We start from the raw sequence: 26923 nt of genomic DNA on the forward strand, positions 1-26923 counted from the left end.
TATAAATGTTAACTAATGTTGGATCTGCATTCTTCAGGTTACTTGGAATATTTTTGCACCACGTGAATTTTCATTAGAAAGGTACTTTTTTCTGTTGTAGTGAACTAAACAAAATTTTTGAGTGACAGATGCATGAGTTCATGGGATTTCTAACACGAGAGCAAAGGGAAGAAAGAAAATACTTGATGGATAGCAGAAAGAAAGGAACACTCTGCAAACATATATTTAAAATGTTCTCATATGTTGCATAAGAAAATAATAAATGGATAACAAATGAGAAGGAGGCTAGGTCAAAGGAAATGCAAAGCAGAAGCAGTCTTTTGCACCAAAATGCAACTTTCTCTATAGCAAGATATTATCTCAGGGTTTTTTCCAGTGTTATGTTTAGTTTGGGATGAACCACTTTTTTAATGATGATAAGAAAATAATGCTTCTAATATGCTTCGAAATGTGCTGCACACCCAGTGCATTTGTAACATCTGTAATGCATCTTATCTCTGTCTGGGCACTCTCAAAAATCAACCTTTTCCAAGGGAAAATGATGATTTAGCAAGACATTAGAAAAAAATTAAACATATTTTTTTTTCCACTTTTTTTTTTTTTTTTTTTTTTTTTTGTAAATCGCATTTGAAGCTGCTCAAGGATCCAAGAATAGTGCCAAGAAAGGTGATGGTGCAGAAGTAAAACAAAGAAGAATAGTTAAGGCTTTGTAATACCTTTGTGTCTACCTAGATACACACCTTACTTAAGTAATATATGTTTTTCAAATTGTAGGACCAAGAAAGGGAGTTGAAGTTTCAGAGAACACACTAGTCTACTAACTTTTACATATGCAGCAAAAAGCATCTTTAATTCCTTGATGACATTCTGTTTTGTAAATCAGACATCTTTCTTCAGTATTCAAAGCATTGAAAGTAATGTGCAGAAAAAAAAAAAACTGCTATTTTAACTGCTTCAGCTTAATGTGCTACTTAATAGTTGTATATTTTTAATATACTTGCACCACACAATTTTGTTTCCTTTTCAGTTCAGCAGTTTTACAGTCAAGGAATAACTGTAAATAATAAGTGTAAATCTTTAATATAAGTGTAAATTTTTAAAAAACTGACTTGAAATACTAAAATTCAAATGACATTATTTATTTTTTTAACTGTAGGCCAAGAAGTAGGTTAGTCTTGCATTCAAAAAGACCTCTGGCTTTAATGTTAGACAGACCTAACTTTCAACCTGAAATAAAGTAATTAAATAGAGCAATTCAAATGTACAAGTGCCAATTACTTTAAGAGCACTTTTTTCTTATGCACGAATGGTAATTTATAACATTAATCCAGAGTTTGGTCAAGTTATTCAGCTGAAACTACCTACTTCCAAAACATCAGTTTGGAATTAATTCTTCATACCCATTACCATTTGAATCACATAAGAGGGAAATGAAATAAACTACCAAGAAACTAGAGTTATTATTTTCCTTATGATGCTCAAAGAGCCTGCGAGATGAAAAGCATACAAATTGGAAGTGGACACATAGCAACTAAGTGGCCATTCTGTCACACAGCATTTCACAAATAAAAGCATCCTCCAGGTCCTTTGATTAAAACATGAAACAGACAAAATAAGCAATACTTGCAAGACATCGTTCACAGAATATCTCTTGTACAGCTCAGTGGCTAATCACATTTCTTCCACAAGAATTTAATATTAAGCCTGATCCTCCTGCTGGTCACAAATAACAAATGGAAATTTACAAGCACTTTAAGTAAAGACCAAAGAAAAATGTAACTATGAAAGTACCACAATATGTCATCCCACCTTATTTCATTTTAAAATGTGTCTTACAACAAGCTAGTGAAAATTTTTAGTTAACCAGAACAACAGACACATCTGAACAAAATTGTCACTGTCCACTCAGTACTAGAAATCTTCCTCAAATGAACTGCAAAACTGTACAGATTACCCGGACCTGAAAAATTCTTAAACCCTACAGAAAAACAGAATATAGGCTAATCAAATCATACCTGGATAAACTGCTTGGTTTTCACAAGCCCCACATCTCCAGCCTCTATCTGTGCTCTTGACAGCTTCTCTTCAGTTTCACTTAGCCAATGATTAAATCTCTTCATGTCAGAATGAAAAATCTGCCATTTTTCCAAAGATTTGTCAAACCGTCTGCAAGTATAAAAGGAGATGAAATAACAATCTACTGATACTTTATTTATTGATTACAGAACAAAAAAAATAAAGAGAAGAATGTTAGATGTCTCAGGTTAAAGTCAGTATAATATTGATGGCATAATATCTTAACATTTATAACAGTTACATCAAATGGCAATATAGCAGTACCTCTGAAGTGAAATTATCTCTAAGCAAATGCATCACAAATCAGTGTTTTATAAAAGTTAAAATAATTTTCAAGAAAATGCAATGGTCTTGAAGTGAATTTCCACTTGCATTGTGCAAAGGGACTCTTTAATAAAACCTTTTTCTTATGTTTCACTTTGAATATTTTATAATGATAATTACGCAAAAAAAAAAAAAAGTCCTGAAATAAAAGGATGATTTAAAAAATAGGGTTTTGAACAATCAACGCGGATGAAAAATATTACTGCCATGTCTGCAAGTCTAGAGTTCACTACAGAAAAAACAGAAAAGTACTTCCAGCACTTTGGGAAGATCTGACCTGTTTTTGTCTAGAGTGACTGATTGATCTTGTGCTTCAAGAACTGTTTGACTTGGCCACTGCCAAATGCAAAAGAAATGAAGTGAAGACAGATTACAAAACTGAATATAAGGGGGGTTTGCAGATAGCACACATCTTAAGAAATTCAGTTATCCTGTGTGTTAGATTGGTGTGGAAATGTAATTACTAATCAGAGATTAGCCAGAATGTTTTGTTAGAAGATCATCATTAAATGTGCTACTGTTGTTTAGTTTAATAATCCTCCTTTACAGGATTATAATAGATTTTTGGGTGTACTTAAAGGATAAAAACAAAGATGCTCAATTATTTCTCTACGAGATAATCTGGTTCCGTATGTGGAAACAATACAATTATTTGAATGTTAAAGAGTTTAATTCACCAAATAAAATGACATTACTATGAGGGAATACAGATAATCTTTTCCATTTTAATGTTGATTTTTCATTTTTAGAAGAAAATATGAGCAGACTATTGACCTGATTAAATATTGCAGTCACTCATCAACTTATTTATTAAAAGGACTGTGATAATTTATCATGGCTATAATATTGTATTGCTCAAAATTATCAAACCATAATTTAAAGACACATTATAACAGGATTTTTTTAATAACTACCTTACTCAGAGTTACAAGGAAAAAATAATTTTACTTAAAAAAAAAAACATGAAGAAAATAAAATTAAAATTCCTTTTAGTTTTGTCTAGAATTATCTCTCATTTTGGACTATATTAAAATATCTTTCCTCCTGTTCCTCACAAAGCAAAATTACTCTTCCCAGCATGGGAAGCTTATCAGAAGCTTAAATGGAAAAACAATTCGGTAGGGGTTGATAGTAGTATTGTTGAATTTGCATTCCAGAACTTGCAAACTGAATCTCCCATCAGTCTACATGCTTCCTTCATCTTTTGTTCTGGGAAATAAAAGTTGTAAGGAGAAGAAAAACAAAAAGTTACAACAAGAAGATATGCATATTTAAAGCTTAGAAGTTACCAGTGCTTATTGCCCATGTCTTAAAAAACTTTGTTACTTTCAGTATAAGTATAAACCAATATATAACATCAGTAAAAAACACAGAGAATTTATCAACAGTGACTGAAATCAAGGCTCTTGCAGTGATTAAATACCTAAATATTGTTACAATGATAAGATAAAATGTAATTTTTGCTGCAGTGGCAGGTGTGGGTGCATTTGAACATCATCAAGCAGCTTCCTACTCTGGGAAGTCATGGGACACCTCTCCTGAGTGCACCTGAGTGAGAGCTGCCCTTGCTGAATCTCTGTGTTACATCTGCTCACACATGATACTGCTTCCAACAGCTTTTTGAACTTTAAAAACAAAGAGGCTTCTGTTTGTTTGTTTGTTTCACCATGCACAATCCTGTTACCAGGTGGTAAGTTCAAAACTTACAAAAGGAGAAGCTTAATTAACTACCAACCCTGAACAGCTGAATCGCCGAAGCCTTGGCACAGCAGAATAGAGAATAAATTCATAAGAGAGCAGTACTCTGAGGTCTGTGAAAACTCAGAAAGAGTATGTCTGCCTCAGGAATCCCCAAACACAAAAATTGTAGCAGAGGGAATTTAAAGGCCTTGTACACCCTTACCTAGGGATCCACTCTTGTATGCCATCAGAAACAAGTCACTGAGATAAAATACCCCCGTGTAGCCATTCATTGAGCTGAAATAAACACTCCTGTGTAGCCATTCATTGAGCTAAAATAAATACCCCTGTGTAGCCATTCATCTGTGTCTTCCTCTGCTCAAACCCATTCCCTCTGGCCAGCATAAGACAAAACAGTGGCTGATGGGTGGCCACGAGTAGTGGCTAGTGGGTGACCGCCTGAAATCTGGGCACTCTTTCCTTCCTGCTGTGTCCTTCTCTCTGGCTTTCTTAGCACATGCTCAAGAACAAGGTGCAAACAGACACCCTGAAGCCAAGTTCTGGATGAGAATGTACGACTTGCACGTATTACAAAGCACTTAAGCATTGTACATGAGCTCTGACAAAATAAGGCAGCTTTATTCCTCTATCTTGAGCATGTTTGGGTTGATAAGCAAAAAACAACTGTCACACTGGCCCAATTTTTTCATATATGTACTGACACTCCAGCAGGGACCATGTTAAGCAGTGGCTTGTGGGAGCAATTTCATTTTATCATATTAGTACATAATGGATTTATTTTGCCTCCAGAGAGCAAGAAAGAAAAAAAAAGCAACCGAAGACAACTTCTGGGGTAATACACAGCTCATTTTACATTAAGTCATAAAAGTATTGGTTGTTTCCTTTCTTTCTCTCTTCTGAACCCTTGGACCTGACCTTCTATAAATAAAATTTCATATCCTTTGGTAGCATTGCACGTGATATTGCAGAGAGATTTACGAATGGCAATTTGGATGTGGAACTCTAAACTGCATAATGGGATTGCACTTGATGTTCTGTGTCGCAAGGCTGGTGTTTTTAAGAAGCTGTGCAAAGGTGAAAGGAAAGACCTTTGAAAACAGGAAAGATACAAACATAAGATGGAGTACACAAAGCTATTGGTTTGTTGTTGTAAACCAAATATTAATTTTGCATCTGTGTTTTGATTAATTCCTAGCTATTTTGATACCATTCCTTAATAAGCGATGAAGCCCACTTTTGTGATAGACTCTAGTTTAGCAAACCAATTGACTCTTAAGAGAAAGAATGCTATTATTTATACAATTTTCTAAAAGACATGATTTATGTAATGGAAATTGATATTGTAAGAAACATGTTTTACTCTTCATATTAGGAAAAACATTCCATAAGCTTCATTTCTATACTGCTGCTAAACAATGTACTGTAGGATTATGCTAATATTAACCCACAAATTTTGCAGTTTTGTCAGCTTAATTCTGCACAATTAGCACCTTGCAAAAATACACAAAACATCAAAGTAGTATAAATAATTATGTATTAAAATGTAAGAGCATTAACTTTACTATTTAAGGCCATTCTTACAGACAACAAAATAAGAAAACTTGTTTTTTTCAAGCAACTACTACAATTAAATTACTTAAAGAAAGAGCTAACCCATTTTCTGGTGTTTTGATGTTTTCATTTGACTTCACAGAATTCATGTAAGTTCTTAATTTATTTTTAATTCCTATATCATCTCTGCATTTTGACTCAAAGGATTATCTCATTTTAGACACTGCTATATCTTGATCTGGAGCTCAGGTTTTGCTGGGAGTCCAGTCTGGGACAACACTTAGCTCTACATATTCTATTCACACCTTTGCAGCCTGATTTTCACCCATAAACTACCAAATAAATAATAAACTGCAACCAAAACAACCATAGCAAGGACATCCATCGATTCAAAATTCAGTTTCTCACTTCTTCCCAGAAACTAGGTTCTGCAGCATGACATAAATTTTAAAAACTCTATGTTACAATTACATTAGAAATATTTTGATATCTTGGATTGTATTGATTGTATTATTCTTCTTGTTCTAGTTACAGATACCATGCCATTCAGTGTTCTTCTCTGTTAAAGAAAATGACAACTAAATTGGCTAAGAAAAACCAATGCCACACCAGTCATTGCTGGTTTTTAGTCATGTACAAGTCCATTTTTATTATATATGAGAGAGCAATAAACTTAATAACCATTTACAATTAATAACTATACAGCAAATGCATTAGATTCTAATGGATGCTGTGCATCAACAGTTTAAATATAAACACTTCATAAAATTTATAAAACATACATTCTTTTTGTACACTAACTAAAACTATCTCTTAGGCATATGAACTTGAAAATTCCAATTCTCTCTTACAAAGAGAAAAATCAGAACAGAGATGGAATAATGTATTTTACAGAACTTTGCCTCAACACCTGAATTAACTGTAGGTAACAACTTTTCCCTAAAGAAAAAAACAAAATTCTTAATTCAATGTAACCTAGGTGAAAGAGTAGCATATTTTGCAACTCTCTTAAATGTTAAAAATATCCATGCAATTGGTAACAAAAAAAATCATAACTTTTTGAAGTGTAACCACCAAAAGCATGATAAGGAAACGCCAAATCAAAAAATTTACATGAAACAAAGAGTGTCTCAGTTTTATGGAAATTCAAACCAGTATTTCTCCCTGCATGTGAAGGGTATTATACATATGTCATCCTCAAAAGGTGACAGTGCACACCACACTTCCAGCCAGGATACTGCAGCTGTAGTATTACCCACCCTTAGGGTTGCATCCAGCTGATGAAATGAAATATGAGTGACAAATCACATTAACTTCTATCTGTCAGGGTGATGTTCTCCTCCTTTCCCCAGCCCAGGGGCTCTGATCTGCTTAAGGTCAGCTCTGATGTGGCACAGTAGCATGAGCTGTCATGGGCCTTTAGGGAGAAATGGCTGTGAGAAACCTCACCTGGGGCTTCTGCTCAGGGCTGCAGGGCCAGTTTGAAACTCACACCTTGACCTGGCTATTCTGTAAGTCTGTCCACAGCTCACCTTTCTCACTGCAGCCAGAGCCAGCTTTGCTCTCCTCTTTCAGGCATTGTGGGAACTTTGGGAGAGGTCCCTGCTTGCAGCCCCTTACCCCAACCTTGCTGTGCCTTGACACTCTCAAACATCCCTCCTGGAGCTCTCCAGAGTTGGATGCCTCAAATGGCCTCTGTGCTTCTGTTTACACCACACACTGAGCAAGTATTTCCACTGTCCAATGTCCCAGCTCCTGTGACTACAGGGTGGTGGCTGGAAGGTGGGGCAGCCAGCACAGAGGACATGTCCTACTAAGGGATGTTAGACTGCCTGGATGGCCCAGCTACACCCATACCACTGACCAAGTGTCCATTAACTGCTGGAGCACACTGGACAAACTTCTGGAGAGAACCTCTTCCACCTGGATTTCATCTGAGCTAAATCCAGAACACTCTTTGCTGTGAGAGAGAGCACAGAGAAGAGCTGATCCCAACCCAAATGAAATACTCATGGACAGATTCTAAGTGAAATCTTGAATTGTATTGATTGTCTTATTCTTCTTGCTCTAGTTACAGATACAGAAAAAAAGTAAATGTACTTTTGTTTTAGGTTTTAGGTGCTAGTAATAGTGCATTCAGCTCCTTTTCTAGAAAATGCATTCTTTCCTGTTTATCCTGGACATTACAAATACTTTTTTTCATTGCAGTAAATAATTATTCACATAAGTCAAAGGTAAAAGGCAAGCTTTCAAATGCCACTACTGTGAAAATACTTATTAATTCTAATGATACTGAAAAATATACTTTCTGAGTATAGTATAGATTTTTGTTTGTTTTTCTATAGTACTACAGTTGTCAGAATTATTTAAGAGTTTTTGTTAAACACAGAAAAGATACTGTAAAATATTTAATCAAAACAGGTTCTTTATTTAACAGAGATGGACACTGCCATTCAGTGTCCATCTCTGTTAAAGAAAATGACCAGTGAAATCCAGCAGCCCATTCTGGTTCCCAGGTTCTGCTGCAGTCCAGATCCCATCTCGGACCAGGCTCAGTGATAGTTCCCACAACCTGGACACAGAGACAGGTACAAGACCCAGACTTATAGAGAGCTGGAAAATCATATCCCATTGGGGAAAATCAGTTCTCAGAAAATCTTCAAATTACCATCATAATTCATAAATAAAAAATAATGCAGTGAATTTGTGGCATAGAGCATAAGTAGGTGTAATGCAAAGTATATATTACAGGCTGTCCCCCCAGAAGTCCCCTGTAATTACTATGAAGTGCTTAAATCCTGTGATTTCCAATGACAGAATTCTTAGTTTAACCTGTAATAACATGTTTTATCCTCCCAAATTCCCCTGTTCAATTTTATGGTTCCACTTCCTATCTTGAAATCCCCCTACAATAGTGGCTTTAGAGCAGGAAGAATAACAGAAAACTGATGATACCAGTTAATGCTGGCTGTTGACTCCCTGAGCCTGAAAGATGTTATTTATACTGTTTAAGGTGTGGTAGATGTGTACAGAAATATATATACTGGAAAATTAGATGTCCTTATTTCAACAAAAATCATAGTAATAACAGAGGACTTAGCATTATCTTCTTAAAATACTGCGATGCCTGCATTGGCACTAAGTATTTTTTTATCTTTTACAGCTTTCCAATCAGTTAAAATTTCTAAGAAGTGATTGCTGCTTGGTTTTTTTTAAGTTTACAATAAAATTTCATTTAAAAGTCCTTTTACCTTTAATTTGGAAAATTCATTTGAGACAAAAATACTAGGTCCAAATAACAGTTACTTGGTGTTATTGTAAGAGTGGCATATAGTAAACAGCTCTGCTTTTTATGAAACTAAAATGTTGATGATTTACAGGACTTAAAAGAATGGAAAAGCAGAGAAAACTGTATTGATAGAGGAGAGCATTCATCATACTGCTATCAAGGATAAAATACTTGTATGTAATAAAGAATCTGTTTTGATTAAATTTTACAGTATCTTTTCTGTGTTTAACAAAAACATCTTAAATAATTCTGACAACTGTAGTACAATAGAAAAGCAAACAGAAATCTATACTATACTCAGAAAGTATATTTTCCAGTATCATTAGAATTAATAAGTATTTTCACAGTAGTGGCATTTGAAAGCTTGCCTTTTACCTTTGACTTATGTGAATAATGATTTACTGCAATGGAAAAAAGTATTTGCAATGTCCAGGATAAACAGGAAAGACAATGCATTTTCTAGAAAAGCAGATGAATGCACTACTAGCACCTAAAACCTAAAAAAAGTAAGTGGCATGCTTGTGAGGGATTTTATATATATAAACATGTATTTATAAAAATATATATTATCCATTCATATAGATACTCTAATTTATACACTAATTTACAAAAACTGTTCAGAATATTATATATATTAATCTTGTGAATAACAAAAGATCTTCAACAGTTTCAAGTAAAATTTATCACTCTTGAAGTTCTTAGCTCATGAATAAATACCAAAAGGCATTTTGGCAAATTCATGTTTGTAATATGGAGAATTTAAACAATATATAGATGCCTACAAGGGTATAATAACTCAGAAGGTTATTATCTCTAGTAGAGCTATGCAGTAGCAAAGAAATCATATTCTACCACTTGATCCAGCTCAGTTAGGAAATTTTCTAATGACTGGACAGAAAAAAATTATGACAGAGCTCAGGGAGTGTTTGCACAACCCCCAGGCACAGGGTGTGACTCCAGAACTGCCCTGTGCAGGGTCAGGACTTGGACTCAATGATCCTTGTGGGTCTCTTTCAACTCAGGACTGTGACTCTGGGTCTAGTAAAGAATCCCAACCACATCATTCTGTCTGTTCATCACCGATGTCAAAAAATAAAATATATGTGAAACTAGTTCAAATTATCCTGTCTGTTCATCACCAATGTCAAAAAGTAAAATATATGTGAAAGTAGTTCAAATTATAAAAGCAAGCTATAAATTCAAAGAAGTTGTTACTGAGATGATGCAAAAGGCCAGCTTTGTACAATGCTACATGGTTAGCTACCACTGCAAAGGCCTTCATAAATATTTCTGGGCAGTGGATAGTCTGCATTGCACATCCTATTCCTCAGTAATCAGGAGTAAAAAACCAGAATATAATTGATACAAATTCTAACGTTAAGCAGATTAAGACTGTAACAGGAAAGTTTAATGCAGTTTCTGTCTTCAGTTATCTCCTACCTCAAACACCTTTTTTTGTTTTGGAACATAGATGCCAACCAGAAATCTAGCCTTTGGGGATACAGCAATACAGCAAGAATCAATAGAAGCTGAACAGACATAGCCTGCTGATCAGAGAAAAGAAGCTCACATCTTATGAGGCTCTGATCTTTCATATAGTATATATGTCAGTCCCACTGGACAGTAAGAATTATTCACAGAATAAAAGCTCTGAAATGGAACTTAAAAATAAGCTTTATTTAAAACTGACATGTTCAGTTTAACAATCTTTATTCACTCTCGGTAAAGAAAGTAATTAGTAGAATATATGTGTATTCATATTAGCAGTGTTTAAATTAGTCATAACAATATTATAAGTTTGTTTACTCATTCATTTAAAGTTTATATTGAGATATTAGATCTCTGTTTCATAATATAATTAACATGCTTCAGTCTCCTCTGATTTGAGTAAATTAACTTTTACTTTCTTGCAGAACAATGTGCAATTTTGACCCTAAAGAACTATAGTGAGATTTCAGGCATAAGAAATTATGAAGAGAAAAAGATGAGATTTCAAAGCAGTTACAATTAACTTTAAGTTATTAAGTGTCCCAGTTAAGATATTTTTAGTTAATACCTGTTAATTGAACTGTCAGATATATTGAAACAGTCTTGATTAAAATGTCCATACTTTGCCACTGCTACTATGACTTAATTATTTAATAAGGCATATTTTACTTCTCTGTAGATAAACTAAACAAAGAAAAGTGATGCACAAATCTCTGCAGAATATTCACATTGCAAATTTCGCAAAGTGACTTTTTCGTAATTCATATTTTGATATTTTAGAGAGACCCACTTCAGTATGAAAACTCAAAACTATAAATCTTTTCAGTATTATATCACAGAAATGAGCCTTGGGTGCTTTGTTACCATAAAGAGTTGGGCAGCATGATAGAGCTGCCCATGTTTTAAACATGCACACAGTCATGTTAACTGGCACATAATGACTTTATAGGCATGTTTATAGCAATAAGAGTTTTAGGGCCTTTATCACCCCATTGTGTCATATAAAAACATTAATCAGCCACCATGAGACATGAAGTCCAGGAAAATTTTATTAATTTTGTACATTTGGCCTATTTCTTTCTGCAACTGCAGCCTCTGGGAACTACAGATTTTTTTGTCATAAAAACCCCCTGAGAACTCTTTCTAGGAAAATTGTTCAGGATTCACAATAAGAATTTTAATTGTTACATAACACAGGCTTATGAATTGAATTTTATGTTGAGTTTAATGCAGATGTTTTAATTTGCCCATAAAATCAAGGAGTTTGGAATTTGTAAATAAATCTTCCAAGCAGGTTTGCATTTTTCCTCAAAGCAAAATAAATAGCTATAGTTTGGACAGTGGCAACCTTTACTGTTTCACTAAATTTACAAAAAGAAAATTGAAGCAGGAAAGAATCTGGAGGAAGACTGTGAACAACACATAAGAGAAGAAGGGACATGGAAAGAATTGCGCTGGAATAATATAATTTTTTTTTTCTTTCAGTACTGATCCTCTTTGTTAGAAGGAAGTATGTCTTATATGACTATTAATATTCAGCACAAAGAACAACTCCGTTTTCACAGGAAAAAATGAGACTTTTTTAAGAGCAATAAGGTACAATGAAGAAGTGCAGATTTACAACAGGGACTGAAGAGGCTTCAATTCCCTGCCCTTATTAATCACATTTCCCACCTTACCTTGTGGCTGGCATCTCAGGGATTCCCAGCCTAGCAACACATTTTTTCTCCAACTCTTCAGATCTAATAGAGATCTGCTTGCCAAATACACAAGTTAGAGAGAAATGGCAGTTTATACAGGAAGCAAAATGAAATGGCAGTGTCTCCCTGGAAGACAAACCTGACACTCCAATCCCAGTCATGGCCCATGACCTACCACGTCTGGAAAGAATCATTACTGTTTCTAACACTCCCTGGACAAATAACCAATAATTTCAAATTATCATTATATTTTGCTTAGAATTTGAAAAACTGCAGTTCCAGGGTACAAACTTTTTTTATCAGTAGAAGAAAGGACTGACTCAGATTTCCACAAAAAGATTTTTAGACTCCCAGTGCTTTGTCTACAGCACTAAAGTCTTTAAAATCTCTCCTTGCTTGCCAGAATAACAAGCTAACTGCAGTAGATGCTTCTGCAATTGGTTCTCCACAGACACTTTATCCTCTTCCTCCTGTAACTAGGAAACACAAAGCAATAGTCCCTGGAGGATAAAGTAATGGCAGCAAAGAAGCTCTTTAAGTTTAAGCAACTTCCCCTTTCTGAAAGAGGGAGGGCCATACAGTTCCATTTACAAGATGACAGCCAGCTTGATTTCTCCAAAAAGAAAACCCCTAGAGTAGTTTAAAAAAGACTTTCAGTCCTCTGCCAGCTCCTGGGGATCAATACAGCATTCTCAGTCAACTAATTTCTCCCAAATTGCTGTGGGAAAAGACATGCTAAGTTGTTTAACTAGGGAAGAGCAGTTGTTTTTGATCAAGCCGTGGTAAAGTATTTTTTTAGTTCTTTAGGCCCTGATTATGTCTTGTTCAGTCCCAGGTGAATCTGGTGACTGTCACAGGAACATTCCAGCACTGGCTACAAACCATACTGATCCTAACAGGGCTTCTGCAATACAGAATGGACTGAAAATATTATGAAAGTGGTGTTTAACTGCAGAGGAAAGAAAATATCTGACTAAGCATATTGTGCTCGGTAAACACAAATAAAAATACTGCACTCACACCAAGATCTTCCTTATATTTTCTAGAGAAATAGTACTTTTTTTGTTCTTTTTACAGTACAAGGTCAAATAAATATATTGAGATTTTTTTAAAAATGTGTTTAAAATTCAAAACTTTGGGCTCTACATACTTAAACAACAGACAAGCAGGTGTTTAAATTGCTTGAAATTAGCATGGAAGAAAACATGCTGCTCATTTGGAGACATATGCACACAAAAGAAAAAGAAGGAGATGAAAGGTAGAAGGAATCCTACTCCTTTCTGTGCTAGCCAAAAAAAAGCCCAGTAAAATAAGCTGTTGAAGAATAAAACAATCTTTCTTATTTTTGGACATTACCCCTAGGTAAAAGCTTTGATACACCAGCAAAGTCTGCTTACCTATGCTTTGCTTCCCTTACATAGCAAACATCTTAAGGTTCCACTTCAGGGGTTTTTATTAGATGGAATTACATCCTTGTTACAAGGTTCTGTAATTAATTTATTCTACTTACTATAAATATGTCTCAGTAGAAAACCAGATGACAGAAGGGGCTGCACATTAGTGGAAATCACACAACACACCATTTGTATTACTTATAATATCAAGGGCATTAAAATGAGAATTCCTTGAAATTATATTTAATTCTAATTGTTAGATTCTTCATTGTCAGAAGTAATTTTTTTATCTTTAATGTAACTTCAAATGCTTTTTTTTAAAATAGCAATTTAACAGCCGCATCCATAGAGAAGTTTAACTGTGTATGTGCAATGTACATACATCTATACTTGTCTGTATATATATATATATGTATATACCTATAAAGGCTTTATTTCAACTTTTCATTCTGCCTGGTACACACTGATGACTTCAATGCATAATTTACATTTCAAAGGATACTTCAAATACAAAAATGCTGACTAGGGAAAATGTTCAAATTCAAGGATTATCACATCACCGTAGCCAAGATTTCTTGTGCTTTCTACTACTTAGTGGAAAAAACAGTGATGCAGTAAAAGCCAGGACTAAAATTCAGACTTCCTACTGAGAATCTGTGTGCCACTCTGGGGTAGAAATTTTTCTTTACTCAAACAGTACTATGCCAAGCCTAACTGTAAAAAGATTTGTGCAGATGGAGTGCAAGATTAAACCTGTTTAGCACTGTCAAGGATGACCTGGCTGGGTGCTGGGTCCCTTCCAGGGTGTACATGCACTGCACAGCCTTACAGGTTTTCTTACACAAAAATTAACCTTTTCTTACACAAAAAATAAGCCATCTGCAGTAGCTGATGGCCACAGCTTCCACCATTCACCAGGAAGTCAGCTAGACCAGAAGTTTGTAACTGGGTAGCAGATGAAGATTTGGGAAAGTTGTTCAGGTTGGATATCAGGAAAAGCTTTCTCACCCAGAGGGTGGCTGACCATTGTGGCAGGCTCCCCAGGGGAACTGGTCACAGCAGCAAGACTCACAGAGTTCAAGAAGCATTTGGACAATGCTCTTGTGATTCTTTGTGTATCTTGCACAGGGTCAGGAGTTGGATTCAATATTCTATGACTCTACTACTGTCATCATAAACTCCACTGAGCATGTAGTCCACAGGAATATACAGTGTTAGTCAACCCCTGGGGACTAGTTAGGGGGTTAGGCAACCCCTTATGCTGTAAGTCCATAAACCCAAAAGGATATCACTATCAAATCATAGCACTAACAATTTCACAAATAAGAAACAAGAGATCAATAGATTTCTGTTTTAGGGGATGAAGAGCTCCTGAGTGCCAAGTGTAAGATGAGCTAGGCCACTCTGCTCCATATCAAGGCTGCTGATTTCAGGAGTCTGAAAACTATCACTAGGTCCTCATTCTCATCTACCTGTTTGAAGAATGTGAAGCTGTACCTTGTCCCTCTCTCCTTTAGTAAATACAGGGCTAGGTTGAGCACTCATTAACCTGGAGGTGAGGTTTAGCTCACTAGATGATTTTGCACGTAAAGTCTCCTTTACAAATACTGCTGACAGCAGCAGAAGGAATACTGCTGGGCACTTCTAGAAATACCAAATATGTAAAATTAGATAAAATTTTTGGTAAAATTAAAAAAAGAAACAAAGTTATGCCCATTACCTATTGCTATTCCTTCTCTGTAAACAGATAAGGAATCTGGAGCATCTTAGCTTGGCACCCTTGGAAAGTGCTAAGCAAGCAACCTGCTGTCATTTAGCCCAACTGGCGAGGAACCCTGATTGCATCCCAGGATTTGCATAGGTGATAAAAATGAAAGTCTTTAAAAAAAAAGAAAAAGAGAACTAAAATGGAGAAACAGAATAAGGTTAGCTGTGTGGGCTGTCTTGTGAAAGATAGTATTGTTGTTTTGAAATTACAAATAAAAGAGAGAGAGCAAATTTTAGAGAGTTAAAACTGTGGGATTTTTTAAACTTGTCCTCTGTAATTCACTGCTTAGTGACCAGACAATTGAGAGTTAAGGTAGAGAATAACCACTCCATGCACTTTAATCAAACTTGGAAATTTATAAAATACAAAAATCTTAGATAATGATAAGTGCTTTTAATTTTCTTGCCAATACAACCTTCTCCTACTCTATTCTTGGACATATCATATTTAAGACTGTAGAAGCTTACACAGCTTAGAATTCTACTGTGTGGTAATCTCACAAAAAATGTGCTCTTCCTCTGTCTCTATCAGAATCTTGGAGAGTGTAAAGGCTACAGATAGCACACTCCCAGAGCTCCCAGTTATGCCAGCACAAAAAGCAAACTGAATCAAGAATTCCATTCTTAGCTTCAGTCTCACCTATTTTCCTTCTAAGTCCACAGAGAGCCCAAATGCAATTCACTGAGGTATCCCTGAATGACTATAAATGCTGAATTATCATTTTTACTCTGTCTTAACATGTTCTGCAATATTCAGATCATAGCAAGCATGTTCTTCATTACTGTTTCAATATTTCTAGCAGCTATTCTCAGTGCTATGTGTTCTACCTTTCTATTTGCAGTGATTGAGGACACAGACCATGCTATACAAGCACGGACAGTCTATGACACTATTCACCAGTATTTATAGTTCTCTAACTTCCATGCAAAATCTTCCATGCAGACCCCTTTGCCCCTGTTCCCTTAGCAACACAATCTTTTCAGTTATCAAGTCCCTGTTACATTCCCTTGCACCAGTGATGTCCTTGTTTCATCCTCTCTCATCAGAGCAGAGTGGCCAGAGTGGTGTCTTCAGTTCTTGTTCTTGCCTTGAGTTTATCTCTCCCATGACTTCCACTGTACCAGGGCCAGGAGGTCTGTGGTGCTACCCAGCTCAGCTTCTGAAGCTGTCAGGTCTTCCATATTATTTTAGGATGCCACTATCTTTCCCTGCTTTAGAGGAATACTAATACTTTAGAGGATACTTTGGAGGATCATGACTAGACTATTGAGTTAGCAGCAGCACTTACTGAAATAAACTGAGGTGGTGACGAAAAAGGATACAGCAGATGTGATTAGGTCCTATTTTTTTTCACGAGGTGAGATGCTATATCTTGCCTGCACTGAATGTCATGTACTTGATTTCAAAAACTAACCATCTGTAACTTCTGCTACTACCAACTATACCATTAGATGAAAAGTCTGAAAAAGAATTTTAATAAAAACAGCAAATCCAGGTGGGGACTTCGGAGACTCAAAGCTGACTGCTAAGCCTCTTTCTATAAATGTTTTCATATATGATTGTATATTTGTGCACTATTGCTCCATGGACCAAAACCTGAAACAAAACCTTGTTGCAAAATTATTTCTATCTCTTTCAAGAGTCATGAGTTCTAGTGGTCTTTTTCTACTTTTTCCTTTCCTATAGTAGTGCAAATCCACTGAAAACAGTGGAGCTGATTCTGACTTACAGTGCCATAAGCTTTAGGAGGCAGAAGGTTGTTACAGAAGCCTGGTACTTTTGTGCCATCAAACTACAGATGTCCTTCTCTTTGTCTCATGTGGATAATTGCCCTCATCTTTACAACAGGACAGAGTACACAGGTATTGTTTACAAATGTAACTGCCCATTCAGAACTGATTGGAGAAATTATGCCAAAACCACAATCGTGAGCAGCTCCGTGTTTGCTAGGATCACCATGGGTTTGCTAGGATCATCATGGGTGCTTCCCATGAAGACACCTTGGAAATAAACTATCCTGCTCAGTGTGTGGAAGATGCAGAAAGACTTGGGGAACTGACCAAAGGATTGTGCATCCAAATGGAAGAAAAAAATTGCAACTGAACTGGCATTGCTGTTGTGCCAGAGGATTGAAAGATAGTGAAGAGAATTGTTGGTCTGTTTAGTGCCCTGCAGGGACAAAGACACTCATGGTTATTAGAGAAATTTATTTCTGGGCTTGCAGACTACCACAGTGTCTGCTAAAGAGTATCAGTTCAGAAAGGCAGCAACAATTTCTCCTTTTCCTTACTGGCAAACTACAGTGGCTGTCATTTATCACCCTGACAATATGAAAATGCAGCATGATTCTGTTAAGAAATCCTATGCCTTCTGATTTTTCACTGATCTACCACATTGTCAAATACTATGCACACAGACAAGGTACACAGTTGTGCGTAGTGTAAAAGGAAAAAAAATTGCTTAAAGTAATTATAATTAAAGTATTTGAATCTGGGGTGTATTAGACCTTTAGAGTTTTTAACTTCATTTTCTTCCTTCATTATATTATTGATTTGATTTGATTAGCACAGTTGCTTTTAAAATTAATATTCATTGTAAGATGCTAGCCAGTCTTTCTTCTGTTTAGGAAAGCCAGAAATACTTTTTTCCTTATATAAAACCTTACTAGTAAAGTCTTAATCCCACCATTTGCACACTGAAATCAGAGGGGATAATAGAAATAAGTCACTAATTATGGAAGAGCCTTAAAAAGTCCAGAGAAAAAGATTCATGGAACAGTAGGTATCTGTACCACATGTTTGTGTTACATGAGGGCCTGTGAACCTGAGATTCCCCATATTTATGTTTTGTCTTGGTTTCTAACTAGTCAGAGGGCATTTTGTGTTCTGATAGGCAGGAAAAAATATGCTGGAAAGATGGAAAAAGCACTTTTCCTGTTAGCCAGTCCTGCACAGCACTGGGAACATGGCAAAGCCACCAGCCCACTCCAGCCCCATGGGTGCAGTGCTCAGGGGAGAGCAGGGAGGGAATAAAAGGAGAAAAAACACTTTAAAAAGTCACAAAAAATAGCCAGATATTATCTGAACACTTTGTTGTTTCTAACATCTGTCACAGCTTCTCACTCCAGTCCCTCCTTATGTCCATAAAGGTGACCCTTGAGGGAAGTGTTATTGAGGGTAGAGCATTAGGATGGAATTTAAGGTTCACTTCTTGGCAAATTAGAGTATTTCTATCTAACCTTTAAAAAGCAGCTGAATATCACAGCTCTTCCTGTCCTCTTTATGAACTGACAAGAATATAATTTTTAGGGTGTTTTGAGTTGATTTAGCCAGATTTGTTAAGGAAGGTAAATAAGAGGCGAATAGGACTAGGTATGGAATTAAGAACTATTTCATACATAAGACAGCTTCTATTATTGCTTATGCTTTCTTTGCATGTCATCATTAACCATATGACATCTGAGTAGAAGTGTCTGTGCACAGCCATAAAACACTTCTGAAGGTTTTGCCAGAGAGTAGTCAGGAGAGAATCTCATGGATCAGGGGAAATCAGTGTGTCTTGAGTGGCCCTACAATACTACAAATGAAAGCTTTAAATGCAGAATCTCTATCATTAAAGAAGACATAATATGCACAACCATACAAAAGCGCAAAGTCTGGCACTGAAAAACAAAAATATTCAACAAATGTCTTGATGATTTTTAGAAAATTCTGTTATGTAGTAAAACTTGCAAATTAATTTGACTGATTGTTTTTTAGTTCTACATGGAAAGCAATTACAATTACTGCATTTTATATGCTAAAATAACATAGGCAGTGTATATTAAACACTGAATCATGTTAATAGATATTTCCATGAAAGATTAAAAATTAAACATTTAAACAAAACAATTTAAACATTTAAACAAAAGATGAATAGCTAAACATTTTTTTTCAGAGTACATCCCTAAACTATTAATTTTCCTGAGTTAATGAGCCCTGACCTTTTACTGCTTTAGAATACAATGATGATTCTCGAAGTTGAAATTTACTATTTTTGTCAGCATCCTATTTTCAGAGATCCCTTTTAAAAATCAAAGTAACAATTTTATTATGTTGAAAACATTAAAAGAATCTAGATTTTGGCATACAATTCTGAGATGATGGATGAAATCTGATAAAGCTACTGAATAAATACTAAATATATGAAATCAGAATTTTTTAAAATGTGCTTGCTTCTAAACAGCTATTGAAACTGAGTTTATATTGATGCTTTTTTCTTCTTTTCTCTGAGAATGGAAACAGAGGCATTTATTTCTACTATGGGGAATATATGTTAAAATTATTGATTTTATGTCTATTTGAAGAATATTTATAATATTCTCAGCTACATTTTCCTTATATTTTGCTCTTCTTTAACTATGCTAACAGACAAAACATACAACTATTGATAGCCTCTTTTTCCTTCAGTGTATTCTCTCTTTTTGTTTGTAGAAAATTCAATTTCACATTACGATATCACTTCTTAGTCCATATGATTTCTTTCTCAAAAGATATGACTATCATGAGATACATACTGACTAACTCATAGGATCTGACCTCTCATGTGTGAATTTCTGTGATGTGTGAGTATCCCAACCATAATAATATTATGAGAAGACAAGGTGAAAATTCAGTTCTAGTAGTTATGATCAGTACAGAAGATAAAAGGGAACAGGGAAAAAGAAAATTCTCCCCCTTGTGGCAAGGAAGTAGCACAAGCCAAGTTCTTTCTTAGGTTAGTATTAAACATCAGTGTCAAAAGCTCTGATCTGAACTAAAGGAATAATGTGCCTGATACATCAGTTAAAGGCCTCCTTTTGCTGAGGAAGATGAGTGCTTTAAAGCCCTATACCTCAAGAATAACTTGGCAAAACCATTTAGAAAGCTTTATGGCAGCCAAGAACTATGCATATAGGTGTTTTTACCTAAATGTACTTAACTCCCAGTTCTGCAGAATAAAGTGCTGCACTGGTCAATAAAATCCGGACCATAAAGCCTTATAAAGATTAAGTTTCTTTGCACTTTCTCAAAACAGTTCCAAATACAACTGCAATGTCTCACCCTGAGAGTAAAATTAGAATGGAGCAGATAAAAGCACTTTCATACATGCATGAAACTACACACACAAAGATAAATGTACAGACAACACTTTATACTTAGGAAAGGCATATTTATGGCCAGGAAAAACAGTTTTGCAGACAGACTTTACAATAACAGCTAACAAAAATGGTGAAAAGAAGCTCTTTGTTTAGTAGTGATAGAGGAAAATCACACACTATCACTTTTAGAATTTTATTAACTAGAACTGACAATAAAGAGTTTGAATGTTTGAAAGAAACACTGTGAGTAAGATGATGAAGCATAACACTTATAAGACATTTCTGAAAATCTGCATAGTTAGAAGTTACATTCACGGTTTCTGGTTTGTTGAGCGGCAGATGCATGCTTTTCTGAAACTTTTTAAACCTTTAAAAGTTCAAGAAATCCAGTCCTTTCCTAGATAAGATGGTCAGACATTGTAGGACTACAGAACAATAACCTCTGATTATTAACATATTCCAGAGGCCTATATCAAGCAGTTTCCAGAGAGAGACTGCAGGAAATCTTACTGATGAATGCATGAGATTTTAGATATATTAAAAGGAGAATACTTATATCAGAAGGTTCTGATTTCTTTGCAGGATTTTCCACCAGATGAAGTACCCCCTACCATTCAAATAAGCATTATTTCTTCATGAGTCTGAAATCCGTGTTCTAAAAGAATAAAATTGTATAAAGTCTGAAAAATATAATGAACCTATAAAAAAGGAGAAGGACCAGCAGGGTCCCCCTGGATCATGCTTCACCTTACTACTTCACATACTTACAGACATGACTGAAAGAGGAGAAGTCCAAGAAGTAGTAAGGTCAAGTCGAGAATTATGTCATAGAACCCAAGCCCTACAAGTCTTTTCCCCCATTCAGGCTGCACCCCAGGACACTGAGACAGCAAAGGCTTTACAGCCCAAGATGCCATTGACTTTCTGGGCTGCAAATGCATGTTTCCTGCTCATATCTAATTTTTCATCTGCTAACAACCCCAAGAGGGTTCTTCTAAAGTCCTCCAATCCCCCATCAGGGTTAAATCAGAGGTAGAAAAGTCAACATGCTTAATCTCAGAGCTGCCATTCAGAGGGAGCTAGATATGGGTGAGCCAACAGAAGCCCCACTGAATTAATTGAGAAATGCAAAGTCCAGCACCTGTGAAGGAAGGACTCCTTGCAAAAATATAGTTTGGAAACTGATTGGCTGGGAAGTGGCTTTGCAAAAAGGGATCTGGAGTACTGTGGGCAATAAGTGGGACATGAGCCAGCAGTGTATCTTGTTAGCCAAAACAACCAAGTATATCCTGAGCTGCACTGGCAGCAGCGCAGCCAGCAGATGGAGAGAAAAGACAACCCTTTCTCACTCAGGTCTCATTGGGCCACATTGAGAGCACTGAGTCCAGTTTTGCATTGATTAAACAGGACCTTAATGAACTGCAGTGAATTCAGCAGGACAACACCACGAAGTCTGGGACACTTGCTCTGTGAGGAGGTCGTTGAAGAGCTTCAGTCAGGCTCTTCAGAGGGGTGCATAGTGTGAGGATGAAAGACCAAAGGCATAAAAGCAAATGAGAAGTTTAGACCAGATATAAGGAAAAAAAATTTTACCATGAGGGCAGTCAAGCTGTGGAACAGGTTGCCAAGAAGTTGGTCAGTCTCTGCTACTGAAGGCCTTTATGACCTGTCCGGCTAAAGTAACCTGGTTACTAGTGTTGAGCATGTTTTGTGCAGAATGTTAGACTGGGAGGAAACCCTGACAATCCTTCCAACTGGAATTATTCTGTGATTCTGTGACACTAATTAAGGAAATGAAAACCCTCTAAGTCACCATAGCTAGATCTTAGACAGCTCGGGACAAAGGGAAAATACAGCAGCAAGGTGCAATCACATGGAGATAAATTGCTAAAAGGGATTCTAGTGAATTTTTTATGACTAACAGGCTAAGCAAATAAAACCTAAGGAAATGAAACTTCAGTGATTATGTTGTCCATCATTCATTCCCAATAATAAATTTTCTAGCCTTTTAGCCAATTTCAGCCAAATCTGAGAGGGAAGTCTCAGAGGTAATTATGCTGTTATAGGATTTTGAAAAATTGTTTGCTGGAGAGAAGAAAGAACATTTTATTTGTTTTAACACTCCAAAAAGACAAGCAGAAGGCCCCTGAGTTCCATTTTGATTGGCAGTTGCTAATTCCAGCCACCCAACTAAGCAAAATATAGGTATCATCTGCATTCTATGGGAATTTTATGTGAATTTTTTGCTTTATTAATTTTTAATCTTGGCACCCACCTCCTTTTGGTTTTCTTGTTGCCATACAAGACTTATGGACAGAAAGAATACATCAGATAATCTGACTAGAATTGAAACTGTACAATCTTACAGTGTTATCCTTATGTAGCCCTAATAGATAGAGAATTGCCTCAAGGTCTTAATGGAGTTATTACTAAACCAAATTTTCCTGACTGATATCAGCCTTAATGATATAGGAGCACAGCAAAATAATTGTCACGTATTTTATTTTAGTGTAACTGCTAGAAGAAAATTTTCAACATTACATTAAGAATTAATCTCTCTTTTACTAGAAAAGCAACTAGGCACTTAAAATTACCAATCAAATGAAATAATGAAAGTCTGAGGTAGAAGGAAACTATATATTCCAGGAAGAAACAAATAATATAACATTGGAAAGAACTAGTTGCAATGCATCTAAGGCACAGTTCCCTGCAGAAGCCCAGAAGATAAGGCTTTAAACATGTCTCAAACACCAGCAGCCAGATGGTCTTGGAGCCAGCCAAGGGTTGCTGGTGAGGGCACACAGTGAGGAAGAACAGCATGTGGCTGAAGGAGGGGCCAGGCAGAGGTAGGACAGCACTTTCATGGGACAATTGTCCTTGTTCTGGCTCCTGGAGTGAAGAACAACACAGTACAGGGCAAGTACAGGAATGAGGGCATGGACTGTTGGCCAAAGGCCAGCCCAGTAGCCCAGTCAAGACTCCTAAAATCCCCCACAAACTGTGACCTATTTTCAGAGAGGTCTAAAAGAACAAACTGATGATGATAACAATTTTGAATAGAAAGCAAGAAACTTAGCTCCAGGATGGGAAAACTTCATTTTAAACAGGTGTTTAAACACTACAAAGCCTGGGTGGTTCTTGCCCCATCAGCTGGATCCCTGCAGCCCTTTCTCTCTCTTTCTCTCCTTCTTTCTCTTTTTTCCTCCCTCTCCCTCTTACATTTCTCTTTCTCTCTTCTGTTTCACCTGACCCCTTAGTCCAAATCCACCACTGCTTACTTATACTATAACATACTTATATTTATAGATATATATAATGTATATATAATATTATATATATATATAATTTCCCACATGTGTACAATTTAGTAATAAAACTTTTTAAGTGTTTATGGTTCATCTGATTTCTGTCATTCATTTTTGAAAATGGCATCTATAAATCTAGGGTACTCCCACCCTGTTAAGAATGGGATGCCACAGTCCCCCCAGAATAACAGTAAATAGGAAACAGGTGTTTTGCCTATTTTTACAAAGCATCCCTGCAATACTATGCTTCAAGTTAAGAAGGAAACCTTTTTCCTATGATAAATCATACTCACAGTTCCACAGACAAATAAAAATAAATAAATAAAAGGTGAAATTAATCTCAAAGGTCAAAATTTTAGGGAGCAGAAACTACTCTATTAATGTGCAGCATATCTAGTGCTATAAGAACTAAACAAAGTAAACAGTTTTTGTCAGTTCCATAGCTGCAGCATTTTGGATCACATCAGAAGTATTGACTAGCTTTCACCAAAATCACCTCAAACACTGACTTTCCCATAAAGAAAAGAAAATTTCAAAGCTGACCACCCGCAGTGAATTACTGAAGGTCACCAGGCTGAACTTTGTATTCTCAAATCTATTTGTACCAGTCTGTGTTAGTACACAAAACTTGCTGCTTTCTACTCCAAACTTAATGTGTGTCTTTGTCTCTCTGGCACATGTTTATGTTTATTACATGTTTATGTAACACATATAATAAAAGAAAAATCTTCCTTTCAAACTGCCTTGGAGGAAGCAAAAGAAAATTATATTTATTAGATGATAGCAACAACATGCACTGAGAACTGAGAAACAGCAGTGATGAAAATTGTCAGTGATAAAACAGAAAACTAACTTCTGACTTTAGCTACAGATGTTAAAAGACTAGGCTCCCTCTGCTGTCAAAAATGCTTTACCAGGAGGTACTTACAGGGCGGTGTACACTGCACCATGGCAACCAGAGAATGGCAATTCCTTAAAAAGCCTCAAGGGAATTCTGCAAAGGAGCTCACCTTAGTACATCCAATATGCATTGGACCTAATGGCAGTTCCTGCAACCTCATCCTTCATCCAGTGCACAGCTGACCCAGCTAAATATTCATCCAGCTAAAAAATTCTGGCACAGCACAATGCAATGATTCAATACCAGCAGTGAAAGTATACCTTATTTGTCAACACTTACAGAAGGTAATAGAAGTCACTGCAAATAAAGTTTCAGACCTGAGGATATCCTGCAGTTCTCCTAGGCTACATCTACAGGGATGGATGCAGCTCAGCAGGAATGAGCTCTGCCTGTGCTCTGAGATGCCTGGCTATAAATCAGGACTGTCTGTGAAGTTACAGAGATGCACTAACACAGCACCATCCCTAAAGCAAGTATACCCTTCATTCCAGCTGTGTCTCATAGCCTATGACACTGCCCACAATGTTGTATTTTTTTGTGTATCTGACATGAGGGCCCAAGACAGTTCATATCCAGATGGCTCAGAGTCTATTTGCTTCTGCCTGCATTTCTCTTCATACATATTTGCATTCCCATAGTTCTACAGCCCACATATTCATGACTAAGCCATAACATTTCCCAGACATCTCAGTGAAAATCTTTGTTTGTACAGCAGAAAAAGGCTCTACAATAATTCCTGTATGAATGTGGTGCAGTTTTGTCACTAAGCATTTTACACTAAAGTTATGCTAAGTTATGCTAATTGTCAGCCTTGAGGGTTGGTGATTTTAAAACATACAAGATTCTTTTTCAGCTGAAACATTTTCACAGCACAAACACATGCAAGATTATCTCCTCTATTTATGAAAAGAAATTCTGAGTTAGTTATTTTCACTTCATTTTACAATACAGGCACCTTCAATTCCCATAACATTTTCCTGTTTTAGACTCTTTAATTACACTATGACAGTGATTTAATAAACATAGCTCTTTTCCCAAAAGCTGGAGTGTTATTTCTTTTGCCTTGAATTTTCTATTTAAGTTTAACAAATAATTTTAGATTTCACTTGTAGCAGTTCTATTTAGAAGATTATCTTATATATAGTGCCCCATGAAAAGAGACATTTTAATGGCCATATAAAAGGTAAAAATATTTTCCAGCTTTGTTATAAATTTAATCTTTTTAGTTATAAACTAGGCCACACAAATATTTATATATACCTCGGGTTTCTTTACAGTATAAATATTGACAGAATGCCCTATCTAGATTGTCCATAATAAAACATTTATATGTTATATAAGATCTGCTTGTTATGCATTATTTTATACTTATTTGCTAGCAATTAAGTAACCAGTGAAACTTACCAACACATTAACTTGATGGTGTAATATCATGAGGGCAAATCAAGTGGCAAATTTGTTGCAAGAATTTGATTATATAGCACCTGCTATGGAGAGCGTTTTTGTACAGTAAGCAGGGTATGGAAATAAATTAACAACTAAAGTTGGCTGTAAGAGTCAAGCATTATAAGCTGCCCTTTTCAAAATCTAAATGAGCAATTTGAGTCACTGTGAAAGAAAGCAAGGAAAAAAAACCTACCCTGCATGAAAGCAAGACATGGTAACTATTTTGAGATTAACATTAGAAAAGAAATAATTTTCTTCTCTCATTGGGGATGAATTAATCTGTTCTGGTTTTCAGTTTCACCTTGAATCCTGAGCCAAGGGTAAGTCTAATAACAAGACTTACAACCTCAACAGAAATATGTGAGTAGATATTTTTTTCAGAAGAGAACAGCCACTATTTCTCACTTTCTCTTAAAATACCTATGTCTTCCACTAGTTGCTTTTCTCCCTGTACTGAAATTTTTGTCATTCACTTTGTCAGAGTTAAGGCAAGTACAAAGAAATGCTGACTGGGCTTAGTGAAAGAGATATATAACAACACATTTAGATAAAAATTAAACTGCATTGTTTCATTATACTTTCTAGTTTAAGATTAATCTCCCCTAATTTTATCTATCCAAAAGTAATGTCTCTAGTCTTATCTTGTCTGGCCTCCCTGAAGAGTCAGAGATGCACTGTACATAGTGCAGCAGTTACCTGTGAAAGGATTTCCTGGCAGCATTGAAATGAGAAAGAACACAAGCATGTACTGTAAAACAGGTAACAATTAAAACTTGGAGAGCTAAGGGTAGGTCGCATGACTCATCTATTCAATGAGTTCACATTTAGAGAGCATTGTTAGTGCCTGAGATGGAAATAGGA

General features: G+C 35.9%; 1 protein-coding gene across 18 annotated transcripts in view; it reads right to left on the reverse strand.

Annotated features, from left to right (window-relative positions):
* The window catches only part of DMD (dystrophin), a 1148985-nt gene that overhangs the window by 535167 nt on the left and 586895 nt on the right, over nt 1-26923 (reverse strand). For all 18 annotated transcript variants that reach the window (XM_077781657.2, XM_021553010.4, XM_021553014.4 and 15 more), the window contains one exon: nt 2016-2166. In XM_077781657.2, coding sequence (XP_077637783.2) covers nt 2016-2166 — 151 coding nt within the window. The remainder of the gene's footprint in view (nt 1-2015; nt 2167-26923) is intronic.

This window comes from Lonchura striata, chromosome 1 (genome assembly GCF_050655825.1).
Source record: "Lonchura striata isolate lonStrDom1 chromosome 1, ASM5065582v1, whole genome shotgun sequence".
Taxonomy (NCBI): domain Eukaryota; kingdom Metazoa; phylum Chordata; class Aves; order Passeriformes; family Estrildidae; genus Lonchura; species Lonchura striata.